At 42.4% G+C, this 25999-nt stretch overlaps 1 protein-coding gene across 2 annotated transcripts in view; it reads left to right on the top strand.

Annotated features, from left to right (window-relative positions):
- The first annotated feature begins 6058 nt into the window (after window positions 1-6058).
- The window catches only part of PDGFA (platelet derived growth factor subunit A), a 41011-nt gene continuing 21070 nt past the window's right edge, over window positions 6059-25999 (top strand). The window contains exons 1-5 of one of the 2 annotated variants that reach the window (XM_074207434.1): window positions 6059-6374; window positions 6891-7156; window positions 9124-9220; window positions 16143-16247; window positions 21580-21767. In XM_074207434.1, coding sequence (XP_074063535.1) covers window positions 7094-7156; window positions 9124-9220; window positions 16143-16247; window positions 21580-21767 — 453 coding nt within the window. In that variant the 5' untranslated portion in view covers window positions 6059-6374; window positions 6891-7093. Of the gene's footprint in view, window positions 6375-6587; window positions 7157-9123; window positions 9221-16142; window positions 16248-21579; window positions 21768-25999 lie in introns of those variants that run through there. The other variant, XM_074207435.1, reaches the window with a different exon arrangement.

The raw sequence follows: 25999 nt of genomic DNA, 5'->3' as shown, positions 1-25999 counted from the left end.
CACCTCACAAATTCTTTTCTAACTAGAATTATCTCCTCTCATCTGAGATCCTGTGGTACTGATAGTAAGGCTTAACATTGTGTGGAGGAAAACATAAGCCAAGCATAGATCTATTAAGTGTCTAAGTACTGGGGAACATTAGGTCCCCAAATAGATTGTAAGGTTCTTAAGAGCATGGTTCAAGTATGAAGCTTCCCTGTATTTCCCTAAGAGTCTAGCAGACCATCAATCAATAGTTTTTTCAAGGAGCTAGGCTGAATATTGTGGTTACAGAGACCAAAACACTAGTCCTTGACCTTAAAGAGCTTACAATCTTGTCCAGGGTAAATCTATACAAAAGTATACATAAGTATAAGCAGAATAATGGGGGATGGGGAGGAAAAGTAGAGGAATCAGGAAAGTCTTCATAGAACAGGTAGCATATATCTGAGCTTTGTAAAAGCTAGAGATTTTTGTTAGATGGAAGTGAGGAGTGCACACAATGACTATTCCTACAAGTTCATCTCCTATAGATCTTCTCTCCCTTTTGCAAAAATAGGCTGAATAATTTGCACAAGGTCACAGGTCAGGTCATCAGGTGCAGATTATTCTGTGTGCCAGAGTTCCACTCAGGAAGGGGCAGAGGAAAACTAAGAATATTGTTAGTGGTTCGGGTGAATATTCAGATGAATACTGCACCTGTTTTCATTTGGAACTTATTTTCATTAGGTGTAAAGATTTATTTTAGGGTAGTGAGGGGAAGGTGGGGCCAGCCAGAGCAATTGTGAAATTTGCCCAGGGGAAGAGAAAGAGGGGGTGTGGGAGAGAAACCTGTTTTCACCAGAGGGTGTTAAAAAGAATGGCCTGCTTTGGTTGGTCCCTTTTCTTCACACCTCCACTTCTTCCTAGCCCTGACTTCCCTTACAGGGGAAAGTCTTTGCCCTCTTGCCCCTTAGGGAAACAATTCTTGCTCCTTCAGAGTTCTGGAGGAGACTTCTCCTCTTACTTATCTCCACTTCTAGGGGAGACACTAACTGGAAAGTCTTGATCCACACTGCTGATAAGACTAATAATGATAGCATAATTAACACTTGGAGAAAGCACTTTTGATCTTCAAGGAGCTGTTTACTAAGTGAACCAAGGCTACTTTCTCATTAATTGCCCAGAACTAAGAAATACTTGTCCAAAGATAAAGGAAAAATGTTGTGTCTAGTCATTACAAATTGTTCAGAATTTTCTTCAGTTCTTTAATCTCTTTAAGTGGAAATGAATTTTTAAGCATAAAATTGACCTCCTTCTGGAAATCCCAAGCTCCAGGTCCACTGAATGTTATAGGTGTCCAATAGGTTTGTGAATGTATTCTTCATCCCCATCCTAATCAAGTTTCCTTTCCTTCCTCAATATCTGTGATGGTATCAAGTCAACATTTTTGTAAGCTACTTCTCCCTTCCCCCCCTTGGAGGTTCTGCTGGGAAACTTGGGGATAGAAGAGTCATCGTTCTGATGGGCTGACTTCCCATAGTAGACCTATTTATAGTACTTGACTCACCTTAATTATGGGGAAATTGGCGTGTTGCTACATGTGAGGAGCATAAAATGTATCCTGGGTGCTTTCAAGGATCCAAATGGAGCTCTGGCTCTTTGAGAGGAACTAATCCCTGGAGCTGTCTCCCGCCTCTCTCTCTCTCTCTCTCTCTCTCTCTCTCTCTCTCTCTCTCTAGCCCGAGACCTTCCATTTCATTTGCATCTAGAGCACAATGCTTTTATGCCTTTTATTGGCATATAACCTTTGCCACATAAACCTCGATCCCCCAATAAAGTTCTTGCTTTATTCAAAAGCAATTTGTAATCTTTATGCTGAATAATAATGATAATAATAAAGTTCATCTTCTCCTCCCCCAGCCCCAATTTTCAAAAAGAACTTTACAAAATCCAGTTTCCTTTTGACAGTTTTTAAAAGTCTCTCAAATCCCTAACATATTTCTGTGATGCAACACCCTCACCCTCGCTTTGCTAATTTCCTCTCCCCCCCCCCCCCCAACCCAGCCCATCCAGTATTGGATATTCCGGACTAGCATTATCATGTAGAGGCCTGGAAGGTATGTGTTGGGGTAGAAGTGGGGTGGGGTGAGGAAGAGGTAGGGGCCTCTCTCCCATTCAAAGCCCAGGTGTCGCCCGGCTTTGTTTCCGGGGCAGCTTTCGAAGTGCCCACCCTTTCACTCTAAATTGTATTTCACTCTTAGTTGCTAGAGGAACCAATCGGGAGGCACTGGCCTCCCTGCAATAGCTACAGATCCCTGGACCACGCCTCCTCGGACTCAAATATATTTAGCTTCATTATCAAATATTTGCACTGAACCATCTGAGCCGCCTAATAGCGGCTTGCAATGTAACTTGACTCCGGAGGAGAAATGCACATGTGACCACATCAGTTCCCATAGATTAATAGACTGGGGGAGAGTAGAACTTTGGTGCACAAAATAGATTCAGTCCAAGCAGAAAAGTCTATCTTAAATAGCATTTCGGGAGTTAGAAATTCCCCTTCCCATCTCGTACCCTACTCTTTTTTGAAGGTTCTCGGAGTTGCTAGAACCTCACCAAAGAGGTTAGTTCGAATGAGATCTCAGTTTTGCCAGGATATGAGAGAGTAGGAAAAGGTCTAGGGTGAAAAAAAATCCCAGAAACCCAGGTTCCTGACTTTTGATCCTCGTTGATGGGGGACCTTCCCTATATAACTCAGTGTTGAAAACAAGCGAAGAATTCTTAATTGGGTCTTTTTAATTACACTGGTGTTTTAGAAGGGTAAATCAAGGTGAGAATTGTAAGATATGTGGTGGATTAAATATCAGGTATTAAACCCCTTTAGCTGCAATGGGAAAATGACAGGGGTGGGGGTGGGCAGGGAGGGGAACGCTCTGGTTCTTAATTAACTGAAAGCTCAAATCTCCGAGGCTAAATCTGGTGGGTGCATCCTGGGGCTAAATAATTCCAGTCCCTTTGGGAGTACTTTCCCCTTTCTTTCCTCTAGTTCTTCCAGGAACTCCCCTGGAGAACCAGTGCAATTCCTTCTCGCAAGTTCGGGGGCTTCTGCACCTCTGAGCTAAGGCACTGCAATCCATGAGCCTTTCCCTACAGCGACACTGGAGGGACCCACAATGTTGAAAGAACTTTTTTTACAACCTCGCACAGAGCTCTATCGCTGTTGTTGTTATTACTATGACAACGTGGACCGTGGTTTTATTTTTAATCGCTAGCCAATGATTAAAACTGGCTCAGGCATTTTAAAAAAATGCAGCTATCACTTTCCACTTCGGAATGATATCACCCAGTGCCCTCTCTCCACCCTACCCCCCCCCCCCCCAGGCCCACCCCTATCCCCTCGGGGTTGGAGAAGTCTAGAACTTAGCCCCCCCTCCCATCTGGGTATCATTTGAAGAGGGTGAACTTCAGTCTAAAGGCTACCCCCTCCTTATCATAAAACATTTGGAAATGCTTGCTCACTGGATGAGATGTTTTTCATTCTAAAAAAGGCCTTTCTTTTAAGTGCTTCCAAGTCTTTTAAAGTTTTTCTCCCTTCCCCTCCTCTAGACCACCCTGAGAGTATCTATTACATCACAAGAGTTCTGGGACTGCCCCCCCCCCCTTGAAAAATCTACTTCTGGACCGCGGTGTTGTTGGTGACTTGGAGAGGGAAGGGTTGGTTGCAAAAGAAGAAAGATAACACAGAAAGACATAAACATAGAAAAAATAGATACAGACAGAAGTAGAGAGAGACAGGTAAAGACACAGAAAATAAGAGTTAAAAAGGACCCTTAGCCAGTACAGGTAGTTCCTCCCTAAACCAAGCTCCAGTTCATGGACCCGCAGAAAGATGAAGAAAAATGCCTTCAAGGTCCGGTCTTTTGAAATGCGGGAAAATGGGCCAGCCGGGAGGCCAGCAAGATGAAAGGCCCTCGGGCTGGTAGGTTGCGCCTTTACTGCCCATTGTCTAGCTAAGAGATGGTTATCACTCTCCTCGTGGGGTAAAGGGAGTTAATCCACTTAAATACTGTTGGATTTTCTGTGGAGCAAAATTCTTCGCGCAGCTATTAAGGTGCATTTCTTTCTCCTTGTCGAGGTGTCTCCATTTAAATCACAATGAGTTCAATGGTCTGAGATCCCGGATGGGGGTCGCCACACCGTCTCCTAGAATAGACCTCAGTGCTCTAGAATGAACTTAAAAATAATTCCTTTTGGGAACGCCAGAAGTAGCTCAGCAGCGCCCAGGTTTGAGTATTCAGTAGGGCAAGTAACTGCACCCTTTCACTCTGTTCCCCGCCCCCTCCCACCTCTAGAGCAGATTCTTTTTTCCCTCCCCTGGATCAAATATTAATGTTTTTAATGGGTGAGTTCAAACGTGAATAATTGAGGACGAACGTTGGTATAAACTTGGAGGTGTCTGGTTCGGTCCCAGCCCTACGCCGAAATCATATACAGGAAAGGAGGAATCTACCCTAGTCTCAGGTTAATATGTAACATATTAAACTCTAGGGAGGAGGGAAGCCGTGGGGGCCAAGGAGTCCAGCAGGGTTTTGACTTTGAACTCCTTGGGATGAAGAGGTGTTGGTCTTCCAAACTGCTCTCACCTAAAGCTTCCTCTTCTTTCTCCAAGCTCCTCCGCCAACCTGCGTCTGTGGCTCGGGGCCTAGGCACCTTGCCCGGTAATGGGGCCACTGACAGCGACGCCCCGGGTCCCTCTCCTCTCAGATCCCAGAGTAATCGATACCGGAGTTCCAGTCTCAGGGAGTCCACCTCTCTGCCTGTCTCCTCCCCCACCAAGTTATCTCCTGAGAACATAGGTGGAAAGGACGCTCTAACGCAGCCTATGTGCCCCAAAGGGGAAGCGGGGACAGTGCGGGGTAGACAGGCCCAGAAGACTGGAAGCCCGGGGTCCCCTCCCTACCGGGCTGGACCCTAGGGCGGCGGCTGCCCTTGCGCAGAGCTGGCAGCTAGCATCAAAGACTGGAGCTGCCCGGTCTGGCGCAGTGCCTGACTCCCCCTCCCCCCCCCCCAGCCCCTACAGACAGTTTCTCACAACCTAAAAATTGGGGTGGGGGCGGAGGAACGATATATGGGGTGTAGTCTATGGGTAAGGGTGTGTGTGCGCATTTAGAAGAGAGGGGTTTCACTCCATTCACTTTATGCTCTGGTTTCAGATGGGGGTGGATAGGGAAGGGTCAGCTATCAGCTGCAGCCGCATCTCCTCAGCCCACCATCCCCTTTGCGCACTGCGCTGAGAACGCAAAGGCAGCTGCACGACTCGTAAGGCTGGATACCCCTCTCGGATTCTTCAGAGTAGCGTACATACGTGTATATATGTGCATACATGAAATTATACATGGGGGAGGGGTTGTGAAGGATGGGGCCAGCTGATAATAATGGCGCAGGTTTCTGTATTTTAGGAGGCAAGGCGGTGTGAGATTAGAGTGAGTGAAGGATTTTCTTTTTTTTTTTTTTCTTTGCGCAGAAGCTCCCGGCTTTTCCGAAAGCTCTGGCTGAAAGCGACAGGGACTGATCTGCTCCCTTTCCCTCCCCTCCCGGGTGCCGCAGGATTGCGGCTAGTACCAGAGTAGTGGGGAAGAGAAGGGTGGGGGTGGGGGTGGGTGAGGGGAGTCAGGAGAACCCCGACTTGGGAAGAAGAGTGTCTCCCCTTCCTCCCAGCATCCCATCTAAACCCTTGCTTTCTCGTTCCACTCACCCTCTTTGCTGGGTCCGGCCCCGTTCCCCACTTGCCCCCTTGCCTTTTCCCAAAGCCTGGCTGTGCTTTTCTCTCTCTCTCTCTCTCTTTGCATTGCAGCAGAGTCTGCTGCACTGCTGGAGCCTGGGGTTGCAGGATTGAATGCACTGCCGCAGCAGGAAACCAACCCCCACTACTTGTTGGTGGTTTGGTGCCTGGAATACTATAGGGAAGGGAAGGCTAGTTGAGGGGGAGAGTGAGGGAGGGAAAGAGGAAGGGGGTGGGGTAAAAAAGTAAGGGAGGGGAGGGGAGGCGGCGCATGAGGAGGGAGGGTGCCAGTGGTATAACCACCTCCTCCGTAGCTCGCTCGATTTCACACACTCGCCTAGGCGCGGAGCAAACACAACCTCCAGGGACCTCTCCAGGAGTTTACCACTATCCTCCCTTTTTGGAAAAAAATTTTTTTTCCTGTCTGATCCAGTCTAGCCCTAGGGATTTAAAACCTTTTTCCCCTTTTGGCCAACGGGGAGGAGGAGGAGAAGGAGGAGGACTTAAAACGGGCAGCGAAGGCTGCCATCTGGCGCTGCCCTTTTTCCCTCGGCGGTGTCTGTATTTCCCCACCTCAAGCTAAAGGGGAGGGAGGCGAGAGAAGGAGGAGGAGGACCAAGGAGGAGGAGAAGTGAGGGGGACGTCGGGGGGTGGTGGTGGTGTGGGAAAACGGGCTTGCAGGGAGCAGGTCCCGGGCAGAGGCCGGCCCCGGCTGTGGGCAGACCGGGTTGAGGGAGAGCCTGGAGCGTTTCGGAGCCCAGCCCGGCCCCCAGCGCAGAGCTGCGGTGTTTCGGGAGGGGAGGGGAAGTGTTTAGGGGCTCTTCTACGTTTCTGCAAGTCGGAGGCGGGGAGTGGATAGTGGGGGGGAGGAAGAAGGAAGGAGCTGGCGAGTCCGGCTCAAGCAGACAGGTGATGGGCGTTTCAGCCGCCGCGGCGGCGGTGCTGCTCCGGTTCCAGTCCTTGGGTTTCACTCGGGTCTGATCTAAGCAAATATGCAGAAGTACCGGCTGGTCTGCTCTTAAAGCCAAAAAAGCAGAGCTAGGGAGAGAGGGAGCGAGATAGACGGCTGCGGCCCCAGATCCGGGAGCTACAAAAAATATATATATAATAATAAACCCAACCCCCCTTTCCTCCTCCCCTCCACCAGTCCCCCCCCTCCACCCCAGCGGCCGAGGAGGATCCCGGAGCGGCTCTCACACACACGCGCGCACACACATACACACACACGCGCACACACCAGTGTCTTTCTCCCTGAGGGATGGTACTGAATTTCGCCGCCACTGGAGCCCGGCTGAAGCTCCTACACCGCAGCTCTGCGTTCCCACCGAGTCTAAAGTGCACCCGGACGCGATGAGGACCTGGGTTTGTGTTTTGCTCCTAGGGTTTGGATACCTGTCCTATGCCGTTTCCGAGGTAGGTACCCCCCCCCCCGCCCCATACCCACCTCCCTTATCCCCTTCTCCACTTCCCCCGTGCTGCTTCTATTCTCACTCCCTAGGATTCAGGCACCTGGGGGCGTCTTGCTGGGGTGGTTAAAGACACCCCCAAAGCCTTCTGGGCAGAGGCGGATCATTGGCAGGGAGTTGCACTGCATATCTTGCTCTGCAGATATTATTTTAAAATTGTAGTGGTGTTATTTTTTTTCTCCCCCAAGCACAATTTATTCTAGAAGCTCTCAAAGTATTTATTTTTGATGAGTTTCCAGGATGTTGCGTTGCTTTACATTAATGGGGGAAAGCTGGGGGGGGGGATTAAAATGTGGGTTGTCTGTGGAAAAGAGCAAAACTTGGGGGGGAGGTCTATGGACAGACATAAGTAGGCAGGTCTCTTGTCTCCCGAGAGAACCCTTAAGCTATCTCCAATGGGGGGGACTGCGGTAACGGGGTGTGGAAAAGGGGTGTGTATGTATATACTTTAGAAGACGGGGTGTGAGGGGTGCTTGGGGTGTGAGAGGAAGAAGCTCTCGCTCCGGTGCCCCCACAGGTAGGGGCGACTGATCAGAGCCTCTTGACTGGGTTGGATGAATAGAGGCATGCACAGAACCCCCTCGTGCAAGGGCACGGACTCGGTCCCGCCCGGGGCCTGGTTACAGGTGGCTGTTGGGAGCCGGCTAGGGCTGGCTGGGGGCTCGGGTGGCGGGCGCGGCTCCTCCCGATCTCTTTGCGGCTCTTTCTCTGTCACATTCCCAGTTCCACTTCCCTTGGGTCATATGCCCCGGAGAATGACAGGAACCTTTAGTGGAAACCTAATTATTAATCATTTTTTTCCCAAAAACCCGAAACATCTTTTCCTCCGAATGAAGTCCCCAGGGTGACCCCCTTTAAATAAAGCGTTTACGGGGGGGGGAGGGGGCAAGAATAGATGTGGAGAGTAAGAGCAGGCACTGTGGTCTGGTGGGTGCTTCCCCTCCCCCTTTTTGCTGAGGAAAGATTGAATGTATATTAACGCCCAACTATATTGTTAGCTTTTATTGATAAATTGAATTATTATCCTGAATAAAGCTGGTCCATTCACCAGGCCTGACTGGGTTGGTGTGAAGTGGTGCCGGGGTGGGGTGGGGGTGTTAAGTGAGAAAAGGTGGGGGTTGGTTGTTGGGAGGGGCGTGGAGATACTATGGGGGGGGGGGTTGAAATCTGTCCTCCGAGGGTAAGATTAGGTATTCCTGAGCGAGAAACTTAAACTCCTCTTCTGATTGAAGTGTTTTTTAAAAACCTAGCTGCCTGTGGCTCTCAGTTGCCCATCCGTGACGCATTTCAACTTGATCTTTCTGGATGTTAAATTTCTCTTATTTTCACCCCTAAACATCCTGGGCCCTCTGGCACTCTTCAGTCCCCCTTGGTTCTCCTGTAACTGACTCCCCAGATCCAAATAGTCAGAGCTGGGGTTTTTGTTCCACACTAAGAGGTGGTGATGGTGTGTTGAAAAAGTCTGCAATTCTTTGATGGGTGGACCAATGCGAGGGAGGGCCAAAAAGTCCTTTCAGTGCACCTCCAAAATCCCCTACGTTTCTCTTCCCTGTTGAAATAAACTGGGATGTAATGTGTGGCACTGAGATTTAGAGGGGGCGTTCGGCCTGCACAACTGGTTGCAGAAATTAATGGGTTGCTTGTAAGGGCACCATGCATATCCGCTAGATGAATTTTGATTTCTAAAAGTAAGCTTAAGGCAATAAGGGAAGCCCTGGAAGGAAGGGAGAGATAGTCAAATGGCCAGCACAGCTAGACCGAGGAGTAATCAATCCACTCGGCTAGGAGACTGCCACTGCCCAAATACTGGCCGCACACGCCCACAAGCCCCACTGCTTCTAGGTGCCACCCGCCTTGGCAAAGGCTTTCCTAGCCCGGCGGAGCTCTGATTAGGTGTTTGGGTCTGATTCTCAGGAAGCCGAAATCCCCCGGGAGGTGATCGAGAGACTGGCTCACAGCGAGATTAACAGCATCCGCGACCTGCAGCGCCTCCTGGAGATAGATTCCGTAGGTAAATTAATTTCTCTTTTCCTTTGCTTAGCCAGAAAAAAAAAGGAGGGGGGTGGGTTGAGGGTAGGTGGGTGAGTGGGCGGGACACCCCCCCCCAGCTGCGAACACGCGTGTGCTTGCTTATGGCAGGAATTGCATGGCTCTCCCCTGGGTCTCCCAATAGGAGTAGGAAACTCAGACCGAAAGGTCAGAATCCAATCCGGGAGCTATAAAAACATGCCGATGAGTCAGGAGTTTCTCCCCCAATCACTACTTTCTCTCCCAGGCTGCTGCTTGGACTTCGGTGACTTGTCCGCCCAGGGTTCCTTCCTCAAAAGAAGGATTGTTTCTTCCTTTAAGGAAAATATAGGCTATGTAAAAAAATTCAATTAAATAGAGGGGAATTGATAACTCCGTCTTTCGAAGACTTGCCCTCTCCCTTCAGACTTCTAATGAGGAGTTTTTTGGTGAAGGAGAATGGGAGAGAGTCAGAGCCCATGAGGATGATTTCACCCGCCAGCCCCAATCCAGTTCATGGCTTGTTTGAGGAGTTGTATTAAGGAAACCGGCCGTCAAAACATGACCCCCCACGCTAGAACTGTAAACTTACGGGCACTCATTCAAAAGGCCAGAAGAGTAGTTTTCCCCTCCACTGGGTTTGCAAACAAGCTCCTAGAGATGAGATGCCTGCCAGTCAGCGACCTCTCTGTGGAACTAATCACCGGTCGATTCCTATCGCTCATACACCTTGTTTGTTGCTGCAGTTCGAGGTGGGGTGGCCTGGAAGGTGGGGGAGGGGGTGCAGCAGCTACGGCGGCGGTGGGGAGTAGTTACCCCTTGTTAAAGTGCTCTTTGTAATCACAGCAAGCTGTTGCCATATTACTGATTGTGGGTCTGGCCTTTGTGGTTTAAACAAATGCAGCTTTGTCCCTTTCTCTACCCCCCTTTTCTTAGCACATTTAAAAAGGCATGCAGCCACATCTGCTGTTTTTCGGGCTATTTTCAGATCTCCCTCAGTGCTTCTCTAGTCTATAGAATCCCTTAATTGTTGTTACTGTTGTTTGTAAGGCTTACTTCTGGAAGTTGCAAGGAACCCTGTGGAAAAGTTGCCTCAGACTCAGGCATTTTTCTATGGCTAACTTTTTTTTTTAAACCCTAGGGAGAGGAGAGAGGCTGGGGAGTCCAGGTATGCTCCTTACCTTGATGGGGAGGGATCTCTCACTTAACTTGATCACTATATTGGAACGTAGCTTCTGCCTTAGCGGTGACTTGACTGAAGGGTGGAACAAGTTAGTGCCTGGTTTTGGTCCTGAAATGTGGCTGAACTAGGCGGTACTTTGGACTTTGAAAAGGTTTTGAAAAAAGCCTTTTCCTTCTCAGAACCTCCCAAACATTATAATAGGCTTGTTCACCATGCTCCTTTGGTTTGGCGAATTTGGTCTTCAGAATATTTTCTTTCTTACTGGGGAAAAAAATGATTCCTGAGTCAGCCTCTCTCTGAAGCTAGAGGAAACTTAGTTATTTATGCATATATAGTGACAGATAATGGTCAGAAGGCTACAAGTGAGTAAATTGCAGTCTAGTATTTGAATTGATTCTGTTCCTGCAAACTATTCTGAGAACACTGAGGGAGGAAAAATAAGCATAATCATATGGTGCACTCATTTGGAAATTTGTACTTAATTATGGGAGTGGAGAGGCCTAAACTATTTCATTTCATGCCAAGACCATTTTTATAGTAAGAAAGATGGCTTCTGAGTTTCTTGACCCGGGAAACCCATTGGCTGATTCTTATCACTTCTGAGGTAGAATTTCTCTTAACACTTAAAAGAGAAATTTTGATTCTATTCCCTGATTTGTAACAAGTATTGAACTTCCATATCTTTGTTTCATTCAATTGAACTGGAGTCTCAGCTGGTATTTGTGGTACTGTATGTGCTTGTGGAGAGAAAGGAGACCACGGGGAGTTTGTGTGACTTTGATTTCTTTCCACTTAAAGGAAGGGTTTTTTTTCCTTTTGGCGGGGGTGGACTACCAGTTTGGAAGAGAATAGAAGCAGCCGGGAAATAGACCTTTTCTCATTTCCTACTTAGACCATTCTTATTCTTTTTGCTGCACATCCCTCCCTCCACTCCCCCACCCATTAACACCTTTTAAAACTTAAGCTCAGCCTGCTAAATTGATAGGTTTTGCATTGCTGTGAGATGGCTAGCCTCATACCTGGAGGACTAGGAATGAAGGATAATTTGAGGAATCAACAATCTGCCCACCTGGGACCTTTTAGTTATTTTTTTTTAAGCCCTCTTTGTAGACTAGTATAAGGGAGGGAAAACAAAGTTCTCCCAGCCTCAGATGTTGGAGGATCAGGGAGTACTCTCTAATTTTTTTAAGGTGATATTTTGGGTTAATTTTGGATCTCTCACTAGAGTCTAGCAGAAGATAACTTTAAGGAAGCTCTTTCATTCTCCCTTAGTTGTGCAAAATAATTTAGATGAAGGAAAATAATCTGCTTCTTGGTATAACTTCCATAAGGAAGATATTTGGAATATTTGGAATATTCCTTGCTTCAGAGCAGTTCATAAAATCTTAGCTTTAATGCTGGAAGAACTCTCAGTAGTCTAAATAATCTTTATTTTACATTGTAGAAAATTGAGGCCTATCAGGTTGGAAGCCCAAACCAGAGAGGTAGTTAACTGAGGCATGAGTCTTCCCTCCCCAAAATCGGGCCTCTGGGACAACTTGATAGAATTCTGAGAGTGAGAAGTGAAAGAGATTAAGGAGAAGATCTAGTGAGAACTCCTTCATAATTACAGAGGTGAAATGACTTAGCCAGGCTCTCTGATGCAGTAAAATAGTAAGAGAGAGTTGGCACTCAAATCCCAGTTTTCTGAATTGAATCCCAAACCAATGAATGATCTTGGCACTACAAGCAATAACTTTATTGCAGGTGACATCACAGCTTTTGTGGACCTGGCTTGATCAAAAAAACTGGGCAATTTTCCAAAGGTTTTTTTTTTAAGTTGGAAGTTATGACAAGTACTGCTGTCCTTGGGAAATTTGTTTTTGTTTTTGCATTTATATTCCAGCAGGGCCAGATTAGACTAAAAGAATCCACAGGTAGCTTGAAGTTTACTTTAGTATCTCTGTTGTTGTGCCAGTTTATTAACCATTGGGGGATTATGTGTGGGTTTATTCCTGCTGTTAAATTCATTTCAGTCAATAGTTGAAACTTCCTTCCTCACCAAAATATTTCACTGGAAGCTGATTAAAAAGAAAATAAGAGTTAAGGTGGGTACCAGAAAGCGTTCTCCTCTCAAGAAGAATGCTATTCAGTATTAATGGCTCCCTAGCTTTAGAGATACAGGGGAACTTGAGTCCTTCATTGGGGTTCAATCCCTTCATTTTGTTGATGAAGAAAAATTTAGTTCCAGAGAAGCTGTGACTCTCCCTGATGACACTCTTAAGGGCTTGGGGACTATATCATTTGTACTTTGTAGTGAATAGATGATGGTTTGGCCCAGGAATTAAGAAGTCCTAAGTTCAAACTAGCCTTACATTGTACTTTTTAGTTTTTCCCCAACTCTGAAATGGAGAAAATAGAACTTAGCTCCCTCAGAAATGTTTTGAGAAACAAATGTAATATTTGTAAAGTACCTGGCCCAAGGTCCTAAACTAATACTTTTATTCTTCCCCTTACTTGTTCCCATTCTGATCCATAAGGACTTAACATGCCCAATTGATTGTCCAACATTACATGGGTAGAATGTGGTAGAGCCTGGACAATAAAGCCTTACTGAAATTTTGTCTAGCAGGGTCTAAGGGGGCTTTAAAAACTTAGCTTTTGTTCTTGATTTCTTGGAGGTTGGGTTAGGACTTCATGATAAGGGAAGGATTTGACTAGAATTTGGGGTGAACCTTGGATTTGCTTAACTACATGTGAAAGCCATCAAATTTAGGCCTGGGTATTTATCTTAAAAATATAAATGATAGTCTTGAATTTTAGGATACATTTGCCATGATTAATTAAATTGAAAAATATTATTGTTGCTGTCACAGATCTGGGTTTTCCCCCTACTGAGTTTGGCCTAGTTCCAAGATGTCATGGTGAATCTAATACAATAAATATCCTCATTTCAGCCCCATTAATGTACTTCCCTGGACTAATTGCTTAAGAATTTCTACCTCTCATTTCAATGTTAGTATATCAGTGCACAAAAAATGAAAGCAGAACAACTTGATTAACAGTCTTGAAAACAATCTAAAAAAGTCATTCAGGGGAGAACTTTGCCTGAATGAAAGTAGTCTGACTTTATTTACTTCATAACACATCCTGAAAGTTCATGTGGGTAAAGTTACCCGTCAGGATCTGAGACAAGACATCTTTTCTCTGGCTCAACAACAATCATGTACTGCTCAATTTGGGCTCTGGTTCACCTATTTGTTGACAAGTGACAATCCTATTGGCTTGGGTCATTCCTGGGCAGTTAAGAGTCATATAACATCCGAAAGTTATTTCTTCCCTTCATAATTAAGAGAAAGCTTTCTTCATAAAGTTCTTTCTTTCTTTCTTTCTTTTTCTTTCTTTCTTTCTTTCTTTTAGGTTGTTTTTTTTTTGCAAGGCAAATGGGGTTAAGTGGCTTGCCCAAGGCCACACACATAAAGTTCTTTCTGATTTAAACAGGATTATTTTGTTTCCCCATGTTTATTGAAATTATTCCAAAAATTGAATAAAAGCTTATTAAAGAAGTTGACAGTGATACTTTAGAGGTGGTATTATAAAGAAGGTTTGGCATTGATTGGCAAGATGGCCATCCATAGGAGGATTAACTCAGAAAGGTCCCTTCTATAAAGAAACAATTGCTTTTTTTTTTTTTTAAGATTTTTCAAGGCAATGGGGTTAAGTGGCTTGCCCAGGGCCACACAGCTAGGGAATTATTAAGTGTCTGAGACTGGATTTGAACCCAGGTACTCCTGACTCCAAGGCTGGTGTGGTCATCATTTTTTTATACTCTCACCTTTGCCTCAAAGTTTTATCTGTTGACCAAGATACTATCTTGTACTAATGAAGTACCAATTAATTCCTCTTTGATCACAAAATGAAATAAATTCTCACTTCTTTAAGAGGAAAAATGTCAATGATATCATCTTAGATTTCTTTTGCTCTCGGGCATGTATTACCAGTGAGATAACTATTCAGGTGTCTTATGACACTACCTTTTCATTTGCTGGAGGCTGAAGCTAGCAAGTTGTTAAAAAGAACACATAGATGTATATTGTTCATTGAAGGAGTTGGGGTGTAGTGGAGAGATTTGAAGGATCCATATGGCAAATGGTGCAGTTCTTGACTTAAGGTAAATAAAAGTAAAATAGACATTTGATTGCATATGTTGCAGATGTTAGGATAATTTGGAAGTTAATTCAGAAGGGAAGAACACTTTAGCCTACATGCAAAGCAACTTCAATATTTTGGGTATACCACCAACTTGAATTTTTGAAAGTGTTTTATCTTTCCAGGTGTTATGAATGTACCTCTTCCCTTCCCCTTTCCATTCCTGTAATAAAGAATAAAGACAGGAAAAAAACCAGTTCAGCAAACCTAATCAACACAACCAATAAGATCCAGAATATATGCAACATTCCAAATTGATAGTATCACTGCAAAAAGATGGGATGTATTTTATGATTTTTTTTTCCTTCTGGTCAACTTGCTTTAAAAAAAAATTAACTCAATTTTCTTACATGGTTTCATTGTACAGAACCCAATCAGAGAGTAGTCTTTAGGTTATTTTATGATAAGTGCCTGTCTTTGATTTTGTTTTTCTCATGGCCCTTTAATGCATGTGATAGGATTTTTTAGGGAACAAGACAAGCCTAGTTTCTGTCCCAGAGCCTGGAGTAGCTTTTGATCTTCTTTTGAAGGTTAGGACATACTATTAGGGTTATTTCAACAATTGAGAGTCAAAAAAGAAAATCCAAACTTGATGCTTCTTCTTTTTGAATTAGTAGTGATTTTCAGAATGCCAGATGGTAGGGTCACAATACCACAACTTTTGGCCCTTTAGCAAGGGGATGTGAGTAGTGGTCAAATACTCTCCTTTTATTTTGCTTTCCTCATCTAAGTTCAACTGGAAGACACTTTTAGATTAGTTACTACTGGAGGGAGAAATTAAAAAGAGATAAAGAGGTTTTCCTATCCATACCTACATAGTTCCTTCAGGTGATTTCTTCTTGGATATTGGGTAGACCAAGACTTCATTTCATAATTTGCCAAGAGTGGTTATGAACTGGATTCTAGTGAGATTGAATTTTTGTCTAAAGGCTGGATCATTATGTCATTTCTAATCTTTCATCTTTTTTTTGCAAGGCAATGGGGTTAAGTGGCTTGCCCAAGGACCCACAGCTTGGTAATTTAAGTGTCTGATTTGAACTCCTGACTCCAGGCCAGTGGCCTATCCACTGGGCCACCTAAGCTGCCCCTAATTTTTCTTTCTTTTTTTTTTTACTTTTTTTTTTTTTTAGGTTTTTGCAGGGCAGATGGGGTTAAGTGGCTTGCCCAAGGCCACACAGCTAGGTAATTGTTAAGTGTCTGAGATCTGATTTGAATCCAGGTACTTCTGACTCCAGGGCCAGTGCTTTATCCACTACACCACCTAGCTGCCCCTCCTAATTTTTCTTCTTGAAGTCATATCTGTAGCTATCCATTGATCACCTTGCAAATTAGTCTTTGAGCTGAAGGTGTAGATAGATAAAATTTGTTTCTGTTCTTGATTTCATCCATGCAGAGTTGACTGGTCACTTACAGTATGTTAGGGGGGCATCTTAGAGTCAAGAGACTCAATTAGAGATATAACTGCCTACACCATACCTTGTTAGCTCAATCCAGTCATGTTCATACTTATTCCCTTGCTCAAGCCAATTACTTTTCCTTTCTCTTTTCTCTTTAGGATATGAGGATGTTTCAGAAACAAACCTGAAAGCTCATATGGTCCATGCTACCAAACATGTGCAGGAAAAGCGTCCTGTACCTATTCGAAGAAAAAGAAGCATTGGTAAGAAAAAAGGACATGTTTTTTTCCAATAATAAAAATAACAATTAACAAGTATTTATATAGCAATCTTAGGCAATATTTTAGCATTGTTTAAGATTTAATAGCTTTAAAGTGGCCCCAAGACTTCTAAGATACCTTGTATAACATTTGCAAGATACTTTAAATATAAAATGGCGATAGCTCTAATGGAATAGAATTGAAAGAGAGACTTTTAACCTGTGGATCAGAGAACACTTTAGTTCTAAAGGTGAAGAAAAGATTTGTCCATGATCTGACTTCTAACTACTACTTACTGTTTGACTTTGAGGAAATTAAGTGACACAGCATGATCTGAGTTCAATTCCAGCCTTCAGACACATAGTATCTATGTGACCTTGGACAACCTGTTTGTTTGCCTTAGCTTCTTGACTTGTAACATCAGGGGTTGGGGTGGATAACACCATCTATCTCCCAGGCTTCTTATCTCAAATATGAGATAATATATTTAAAATGTTTTATAAGATTCCTTATACTAAGTAGTATACTACTAGTATACTAAGTTTTCTTTCTTGGTTGTCATTTCATTTCACTGCATCTTAGTTTCCTCATCTGTCAAATCTGAAAGTGTAGATAACCTGCAGGGAACCCTCAAGCTCTAATGCTTATGATCTTAGAGTCTTATCACTGCCATTGAGTTTGTGATCTGGTCAGAACGAAGGAGACTATGGGTTGTTGTGTTGGTTTCCAAGGTCTCTTCCTGTTTTAACTTAATGATATAATGAAAATTATCCATTTGATTTTTGTGGGTACCTCCCTCCAACCACAGTCAACTCATTGCTACAGTGCCTTGGTGAACAATAAGCCCAACACAGATGAGCGTGAATAAATTCTTTCAGTGCCTTGTCTTGTTGCAGCATGTTAGAGAGTAGACCTCAGTTGGAAAATGTGGTTGTATGTAATTTCCAATTCAAAATATGGAGCACACAGAGTGCTTACAGCTATTAGCTTCAGAACAGTAGGGTACACAGTAGTACAGACACTCTGGGAAAGTGGGCAACTTGCCTTTTTTTCTGCATTTCCTTCCAATCACATCTTTTCCAAAATGCAGCCTGAATGGCTGACTGTGGGGGCTTTATCAGCTCTGTCATTGTGCAAGAAAACAGCACAAATTTCCGGGACATTTATTTTCATATCTTTTTTTTCTAAGTTGTGGGTGTTTGGCCACATTTAGAAATGCCAGCTGTTTCAGAAAGAGTGTGTGTATGTGAGGTGTTGGCTTCACTCTTGTCAGTGTTAGTAACCCTCTGAGGGGTTTGGGATAGGTAATAGATGATGGGATCTTGATGGGATGGTGAGAATTTGGATTTTTACACTTTAATTTCCAATCAAGATCTTGTAGTTCATACTCATACAATATACACCATTCTGCCTCTTGGGCTATAACAAACATGCCAACCAGGCAGTATTTCTTTCTAGACTGCTAGGGATGGCAATACTTGAAGAATCAAGTATACCACTAGGTCTCTTGTTTCTGTGAAACTGATTTGTTTAAAAGTGTAAAATGTAAAGGATTCATATTTAACCCTATTGGATTTCAACTTAACTAAAATTTCAGTTCAGTGACCTGAGCCAATTAAAGATGTTTAAATCTTTACTCTGACATCTAGTGTAGAGCTATCGCTCTTAGTTTCATATTTGATAAATGTTCTTTCTAAACATTTTAAAGACCTAAATCACTGGGACACAGCTCACTGGGCCACTTCAATGAATAAATATATCAATTAGTGAATCAGTCTATACATATTATTAAAATGTATTAGATCGTTATCCCTGAGTTAGGCTCTTTGAAGGATATGATAGATTTTGGGAAAGAACTTAGTAACTTCTCTCAACATTAGAAATAACACAATAACACAATACCATTAGATCAAGGAGATTGTTTTTTGTGGGTACCTCCCTCCCCAACCACTGTTTTCTCCTTGCAACAGTGCCTTGGAAAAAAGCTTAGTAACTGCTCTCAACATTAGAAATAACACAATACCATTAGATGGAGGAGATTTGGGAAAAAAATTTAGTAACTGCTCTCAACATTAGAGATAACACAGTACTGTTAGATCAAGGATGAAAACTGTATTTTAGAAAACCTTCAAAAAGAGGGAATCCAATGAATAAACAGAAGTCATAATAAATAAATAGAATAAGCCTCCAAGGTTGATGTAGTTTAACTATCTTATTTTATAGACAAGGAAATGAAGTTATACATGTAGTCAGTGTATGAGTCAGGATTTAAACTCATATCCTTTTGATTCCCAAACCTATTATTAGGGAACACCTCATTTTCTGAATAAATAATTAATCTTTTGTCATTAAATTAGAATAGACATTCTAGGTTTATTAATATTCATATCTATGGGGGCAGCTAGGTGGTGCTGTGAATAGAGCACAGCAGCCCTATAGTCTGGAGGACCAGAGTTCAAATTTGGCCTCAGACGCTTAATAATTGCCAAGCTGTGTGACCTTGGGCAAGTCACTTAACCTCATTGTCTTAAATGAAATTAAAAAAATACATAATGCTGCTGAATTTCCTCTAGGGTTGTGGAGATGTCATCTCTCACAGGAATATATTTCAAATGCACTTTTAAATGAGTTAGTACCAGTCATGTTTTCTCCCTACTCTAATTAGGGTCAAGAGTCTGATAAATGGACAATGTACTCTGACTCAAGTCTAACCTGGGGAGCCTCTAAAAAAAAAGTTATTATATAATGTCTGCCAGCCAAAGAACAGCTGAGGACTCTTAAGTTCTGGCCACATTTCCCAGTAATACACTTAGATTAAGGTGTAAGCTTGAGCTTGGTTAGAGGTATTTTTCTCTCTGTTAATCCTTTTCTGGCATTCAAAGAGTTCCTTAGAGTTCCAGTCTGTACAGATCAATCTGTACTATTTCAGCTGCCACACTTAGTAGAAAAGAGCAGAAAATAGTCTCTTAGTCTCTTCCTTAGTGGAAGTGTTGTAACTCTATTGAAAGTTATCATATCTTTTACTCAATCCATTGCCAATTTTTTAATTTTTGCGAGGCAAATGGGGTTAAGTGGCTTGCCCAAGGCCACACAGCTAGGTAATTATTAAGTGTCTGAGGCCAGATTTGAACTCGGGTACTTCTGACTCCAGGGCTAGTGCTCTATCTACTGCACCACCCAACCATCCCCTTTACAGGAAAATCTTAACTGATTTAATTTACACGTGTATGTTTGTGTGTGTGTGTGTGTGTGTGTGTTCATCCTGCACACTAATGCCATATAAATTTTCCTAGCCTGTTGCTTTCTTTCTCCCAATGATTCCTTATTGCCTACAGAATCAAGTCCTAACTCTCCTCAGTAATTATGGTTCTCTATAATCTGTTCAAAATCTTGGCCTATTTATAGTTATTTACATTTATTTTCCAGTGTGTACCCTTTGATCCTACCAGTGTCTTTTTATACAAGGCATTCTTAATTCAACCCTTCAGCCCTTGTCTCCTTATACTCTTAGCCTGGAATATCTTTCTTCCCATGCCCATGAATTCTGCCCATCAGCCAGTAAGTCTTACCTACATTAAATCTTTTGACTTTAACCAACATCAATTTCTTACTATTCAAACTATGCATCTTGGGCAGTTAAAATCAGAACTGGGAAGGAACCTAAGATTAAATTAAAGTCCCTTATTTTTGGAGGAGGAAACTTAGGTCCCAAGATATAAAATGCCCCAAATTTTGTCCACTTTTCTTTAAAAGAGACTGGTAAGATAAAGACTGGTACATCTTGTTATTCTTTTGAAGTAGACATAATTTTTCTAATGCCTCTACTTTTTTGGTGGAAATGTAGCTTGGGCATTTTCAGCAAAAGTAGCTTTTGGCCAAAGGTTTTTCTTTGTATATGTAGAGCATAACTGTTGATGCAAAATATAATTGTTGACACTGAATAGAAAAAAGCAAGACAGGAGCAGCTAGGTGGCACAATGGATAGAGCACCTGCCCTGGAGTCAGGAGTACCTGTTCAAATCCTGTCTTAGACACTTAATAATTACCTAGCTGTGTGGCCTTGGGCAAGCCACTTAATCCTATTTGCCTTGCAAAAATGTTAAAAAAGAAAGAAAGAAAGAAAGAAAGAAAGAAAGAAAGAAAGAAAGAAAGCAAGGCAAAGGTAGCTCCTCCATTAGCTATTAACAGTACTCTTTGAAATTATTAAAATGTACATTTTTGTTTGGTATTTCCTCAGTAAACTTTTTGGGCAGGGCCCCCCCTCCCCAATATTCCTGTCTTTGGGGTCTAGAATAGTGCCTGGCTCATAGTAAATGCTTAATGAATAACTGTTTACTGTTAAATTGTTCCCTCTGCAAGATCTGATCAATGGCCAAGATCATACAATTAGCAAATATGAGAGCTAAAAGTAGAACTCAGGTTTCCTCCCCACTCTTTAGTACTTCTATCAGAACTATAGTTAGCACAGTTTTATTACACATCATATTCAGCTTTTTATGCATCTGTTTCTTTTTCATCCCAAAAAATGTAAACTCCTTCAGGGTAATGATTTTTATTTTCTGCCTTTGTATACTACAGCTCAGTTCAGTACTCAGACTATTTGAGATCATAGATTTAAAGCTAGCTCAGTCTTCTCATACTAGAGGTGATAAAATGGATCTAAAATTTACATGGATAATAATTCTGACATGAGGTACAGTGCTAGCTCCTGACATTCTTTGTATTTTCTTTCTTTTTTTTTTTTTTTTGCAAGGCAAATGCCTTGCCCAAGGCCACACAGCTAGGTTTGAACCCAGGTACTCCTGACTTCAGGGCCGGTGCTTTATCCACTGCACCACCTAGCCGCCCTGTATTTTCTATATATTAATGGTTTCTGGGTTGCCAGATGGCCTTTAATAAAGCTCTCTTGACTGTAAAAACCTTGGTCTTTTGGGAAGCACCTTGTACTATCATTCTGTCATCTTCAAAAATCTTGAGTCTAGGTTTTTCTTTGGTTGGTAGGAAATAACCAGAATAGGGGCATGAATTTGGCAAATAACTCCCACATCTGAGCAAGGAATTTAACCTAGGTCTTCCTGACTTAATTCCAGTTCCCCTATCCTGTAGTCTGTGCTGAATGAGGTGGGACTAAAAAATATAGACCATAATCCATAGAGAGGTTTAGAAGGGGGATGCCAATTCAGTCAATTTTGCCATTTCTTTCTTTTTGTGCCGTGTGTGTGTGTGTGTGTGTGTGTGTGTGTGTGTGTGTGTGTGTGAGAGAGAGAGAGAGAGAGAGAGAGAGAGAGAGAGAGAGAGAGACTATTCATTTACTTGTAGCTCTTTTTTCCTGCAGAGGAGGCTGTTCCTGCTGTTTGCAAAACGAGAACAGTTATTTATGAGATACCTCGGAGTCAGATTGATCCCACATCAGCCAACTTCCTTATCTGGCCCCCATGTGTGGAGGTTAAACGATGTACAGGCTGCTGTAATACCAGTAGTGTCAAATGCCAGCCTTCACGGATCCACCACAGAAGTGTCAAGGTGAGGTCTTCTTTCATAGGCACAATTTGGGGAAAGCCACAGATGTGGCTTTGTGTTATAACATAGCCATATTTATGAATTATTGTGTATAACTCAGTTTATTTCTTAACCCATCTAAAATCATATATACGTGATGTGGAAGAACCACAAAAAGTATAAACAGGACATCTTACTCTTCTCCAGGTGTCTTTTGGATTGATCTTCTATTACAAGTGTTCACTCTGTTGATTAGTTCTTTTTGATCATGAATGTAACTTGTTTTGTACATTGTGTATGATCCATGGTTTTTCCCATTAGATTGTGATCTGTTCAATGACAGATTGTCTTTTGCCTTCCTTTGTATCCTTAGCACTTAGCAGTGTCTGTCACTAATAGATGCTTATTGACCGACTATTGATGGTCTGTAGTTAGCTACTAAAAATGCCTGTTTACAGGCCCATGTTGTGCAGGATACTTGTTTCTAATTTTTCAAGTCCTGATTGTCATTAAGTACAATGGAAGTGGATCTCCGAATCTTTGCTTTATTGGGAACTCCACTGGTTGTAAGTCTTGAATTGTCTAATGTGTTGAATTCATCAATGTAAATCTACCTGAACACCCATTTTCTACTAGTCCCCCAAGTTAATCTGAGCTCTTCCCTTATCTTCTAGGTGGGGATCCAGATATTGCCTCCCACCCTAATAAGAGAGAGTGCATTCTTGGCTATAGTTTTCTCTTAACTGGGGGGGGCGGAGTTGGCTTGGCATATTCTGCCCTGTTGACTGATGGTCAACATCAGTGAGAACTGTCAAGAATTAAGGAACGGAAGCAGTTTATCATGTTTGGTTCACAGGTTAACTGTATCAGGAAACAGTTTGTGTGTGTGTGTGTGTGTGTGTGTGTGTGTGTGTGTGTGTGTGTGTGTGTGTGTGTGTAGAGGTTTGGAGGTCATTTTTAGCTTGCTGGTAATTCAGGATATATCACAACTCATTGATAGTATGAATAGAGGAAAGTGATTCCTTTCAAGGGCTTTATTGAAAGAGCACCTAACACTGCCTGTTTAACTTTGCCACAGAAATCAATTCAAATTTCTTGCTGTGCATTGCATGTCAATGTGGGGTAGTGTAAAGGTCATTGAACTTGGAAGTTGGAAAGCCCTGTGTTCAATTACTACAGTATTGTTGACTCTTAGCAAAACACATTACTTCTGGGCCCTTAGGTTCCGCACTTTTAAGAAATTGGTCCCTTCCTACTTTGTTTAATTCTATTATTCTATGTTCACTCAATTACAGGTGGGATGTGGAATACAGTTGAATACAAAACCATCACAGAGTCTCTTGAGTGAACCCACTTAGTTTTCTTAACCTTTCTCGATCTCAATTTTCATAAAATTGATTACTTATTTCCATTTACAGTTTTGGACAGGTTAACTTCCCTCAAATTAGAGGCTACTTTTTTTTGTGAGCTTAAGTGACTTGCCCAAGGTCACACAGCTAGGTAAATAAATAATAAGTGTCTGAGGCTAGATTTGAACCCAGGTACTCCTGACTCCAAGGCTGGTGCTTTATCCACTACACCACCTAGCCACCCCAATTTCTTCTTGATTAGATGCTACTTCATGCAAGTTCCAAGACCTTTGAGGAACTTTGAATATCCTAATGTTAGTCTTATTAAAAATGATTACCGAGAAGCTATGGGTGCGGGCAAAAATTCTCAATAGTGGTTTCCCTGGAGAGTTGAACTTCCCAGAAAGGAAATCAGCAACCAATGAAACTTCCAAGATTGTGAGGCCACCTTAAATAATTCAGGGAAAGAAGGGCTTACTGCACTATAGCAAAGATTGTTGACCTGGATATGTATTTCTGAACAAAGGATCTACTGAAAATTTTGAGACTTGTAGTTTCATGTATTGCATTTGAGTCATCCTTCCTTCCTGAAAGAACCCTCCCCATAAATCTACACCATTCAAACACAACACACATTTTGGGCCAGTAATGACCCAACAAGACACCTCAAATGATATTTTATAAATTGAATATGACATGATTTAATGGGCATTTATTTGTAATATGGAGCCATTTGAAAACAATCAAAATGTGTCATGAGGTTATCCTTGATCTCTGGGGAGTTAAATTGCAAAAGTAATTTCTATTTCTGCTGCAACATCTTTTATAACTCCTTTTAAAAGAAAAGTAAAAGAAAGGGGAAAAAAGAAGGAAATAAAAAGATGTGAAATTTGATTCTTCTTATGGCTTACATTTTCTTAATGACACCCCCCCCCATGCTTGCCTGCAAAGTTCTAATCTCCTTAGAACTGCTTGCATTTTGGGGAATGGGGGAGGGGTGGGACCATCCATAATGGAAGTTGCCCCTGAAAGAGTCTTTTGTAATGGAGGTATCTCCCCTTAAAGCTGTTAGCTAGCTGATCCTGTCTTACAGAGACTGCTATTCCTCTTAGAGCTTCCTAGAGAAATAGAATTGAGAAGGGACTGAAGAGTTGTTCAATCTAGCTCTTATCTCATTCATGAGAAGACTGAGGCTCACCCAGGTCATGGGCACTTCTTATTAGCAGGTTTAAGAATGGCATTTCTAGGGGGCAGCTAGTTGATACAGTGGATACAGCACTGCCCCTGGAGTGAGGAGGACCTGAGTTCAAATTTGACCTCAGACACTTAATTATTGCCTAGCTGTGTGACCATGGGCAAGTCATTTAATCTCATTGCCTTAAAGAAATGGTATTTCTTGTGTCCCACTCACTTTATTTTCCTAATTAATATTTCCATAAGCCATCTTCATTCATAGATGGAAAAATTCTGTCCAAATTGACAAGAGGTTGGTAGTTTTTGGTCTTGACTTTAATATTGGTGTAATCCTTATTTATAAAGGCCCCCTTGCACTTGCTCTTAATTTTTTTAAAATATGTTTGGTTTCAGGGTATTTTTGAATTATCCCCTCTTATAAATTATCCCTTGACAGAAGGCTCAATTAGTTGTCAACAGGAAGGAGGGAAAGTGTGTTCAAAAATCATTTAACATGTCAGAAGACTTCTGAAAGATGTATAAAAAAGGAGCTCCTTTTATTTCCCATTATAAATATTGGACATTGGGGACACTAGGACAGTTTTACCCTCTTGATCTGACTCTGGGGTCACAAAGACTTGCAAGCTTGAAGCTTGAAACTTGACCTTTCTTTGGTTTTTTCAAGTGGTGCAGCTGCTTCAGACTGGTGTGCATTTTAATGTGAGGTCCCTGATTCCCCTGGCTTGAATGCCTTTTGTAACCCATCCCTCCTATCCAGATGAACTACAAATGATGGCCTAGGCATTTATTTGCACCTGTCTCCTCCATTATTTTAGATTTTTGTCATTGTTGCACAGGGTCTGGAAATTCATTTGTATACTAAATACTGTTTTTTCTTAATCAGTTGATAATTTTAGTAAAACTATTTTGATGGTGGACTCTTAAATTCATAAATCTTAAAACAGTGGCTTCATGCCACAAGCATTTATTAATTGGCCACTATTTGGAAGTCATTGTGATCCACTAGGGAAGAGAGATAGGGTATTTTAGATATGGAATGTCAGCCATGAGGTTGTCCTGCAAACATGGTGGTCTCATTATGTTAATGTTATGGGTTGCTGTCCTTTATTAAATGGTTCTTTGCAGACCTGATCTGGTCTTGGTCCATCCTTGGTAACATGATTCCCCACAAATTAATGGGAAAGAGGGAATCAGACTAAAAGTCTCTTTTCTTTGCAATTTGTCCAATATAGGTCATTTAGCATTCATTTTTTTCTTGCCATTTTTGTTAACTTTCCAGGAGTTAAAATCATTTCTAATACACGTGCTGATCCCAGGTTATTTTCTCATTCAATTCATCTTAAATTGCTAATCTGTTGCCCATCCATAGCCACCACCCAACCAATACTAAAGGATCTTCTGAAGAAAACTTTTGCCTACAAACACTCAATGAATCTTCATATAAAAGGGGACAAGAGGTCAGCAGGGAACAGGACACTTATTGTAGAGGCTGCATATTGATTATCCCTCTTACTCTTTCCTGGCTAGTGTCACACCAAAACTCATTACACAGACTCCATATTGATTTACTGCAAATGTCAGACACTGGTGAGCTTTGATATAATGAATTGTTTTAGACATTTCATTCAGTCTCTTGAAGTTCCATATTTAGAACTGAATGCCTTTGTCTTTATTAGTCAACCCTACCCTGGGGTCATAGGGAAAAGTATCAGG

Source organism: Macrotis lagotis, chromosome X (genome assembly GCF_037893015.1).
Source record: "Macrotis lagotis isolate mMagLag1 chromosome X, bilby.v1.9.chrom.fasta, whole genome shotgun sequence".
Lineage (NCBI taxonomy): Eukaryota > Metazoa > Chordata > Mammalia > Peramelemorphia > Peramelidae > Macrotis > Macrotis lagotis.
The sequence above is the reverse complement of the archived record's forward strand: the minus strand, read 5'-3'. Positions and strand labels throughout refer to the sequence as shown.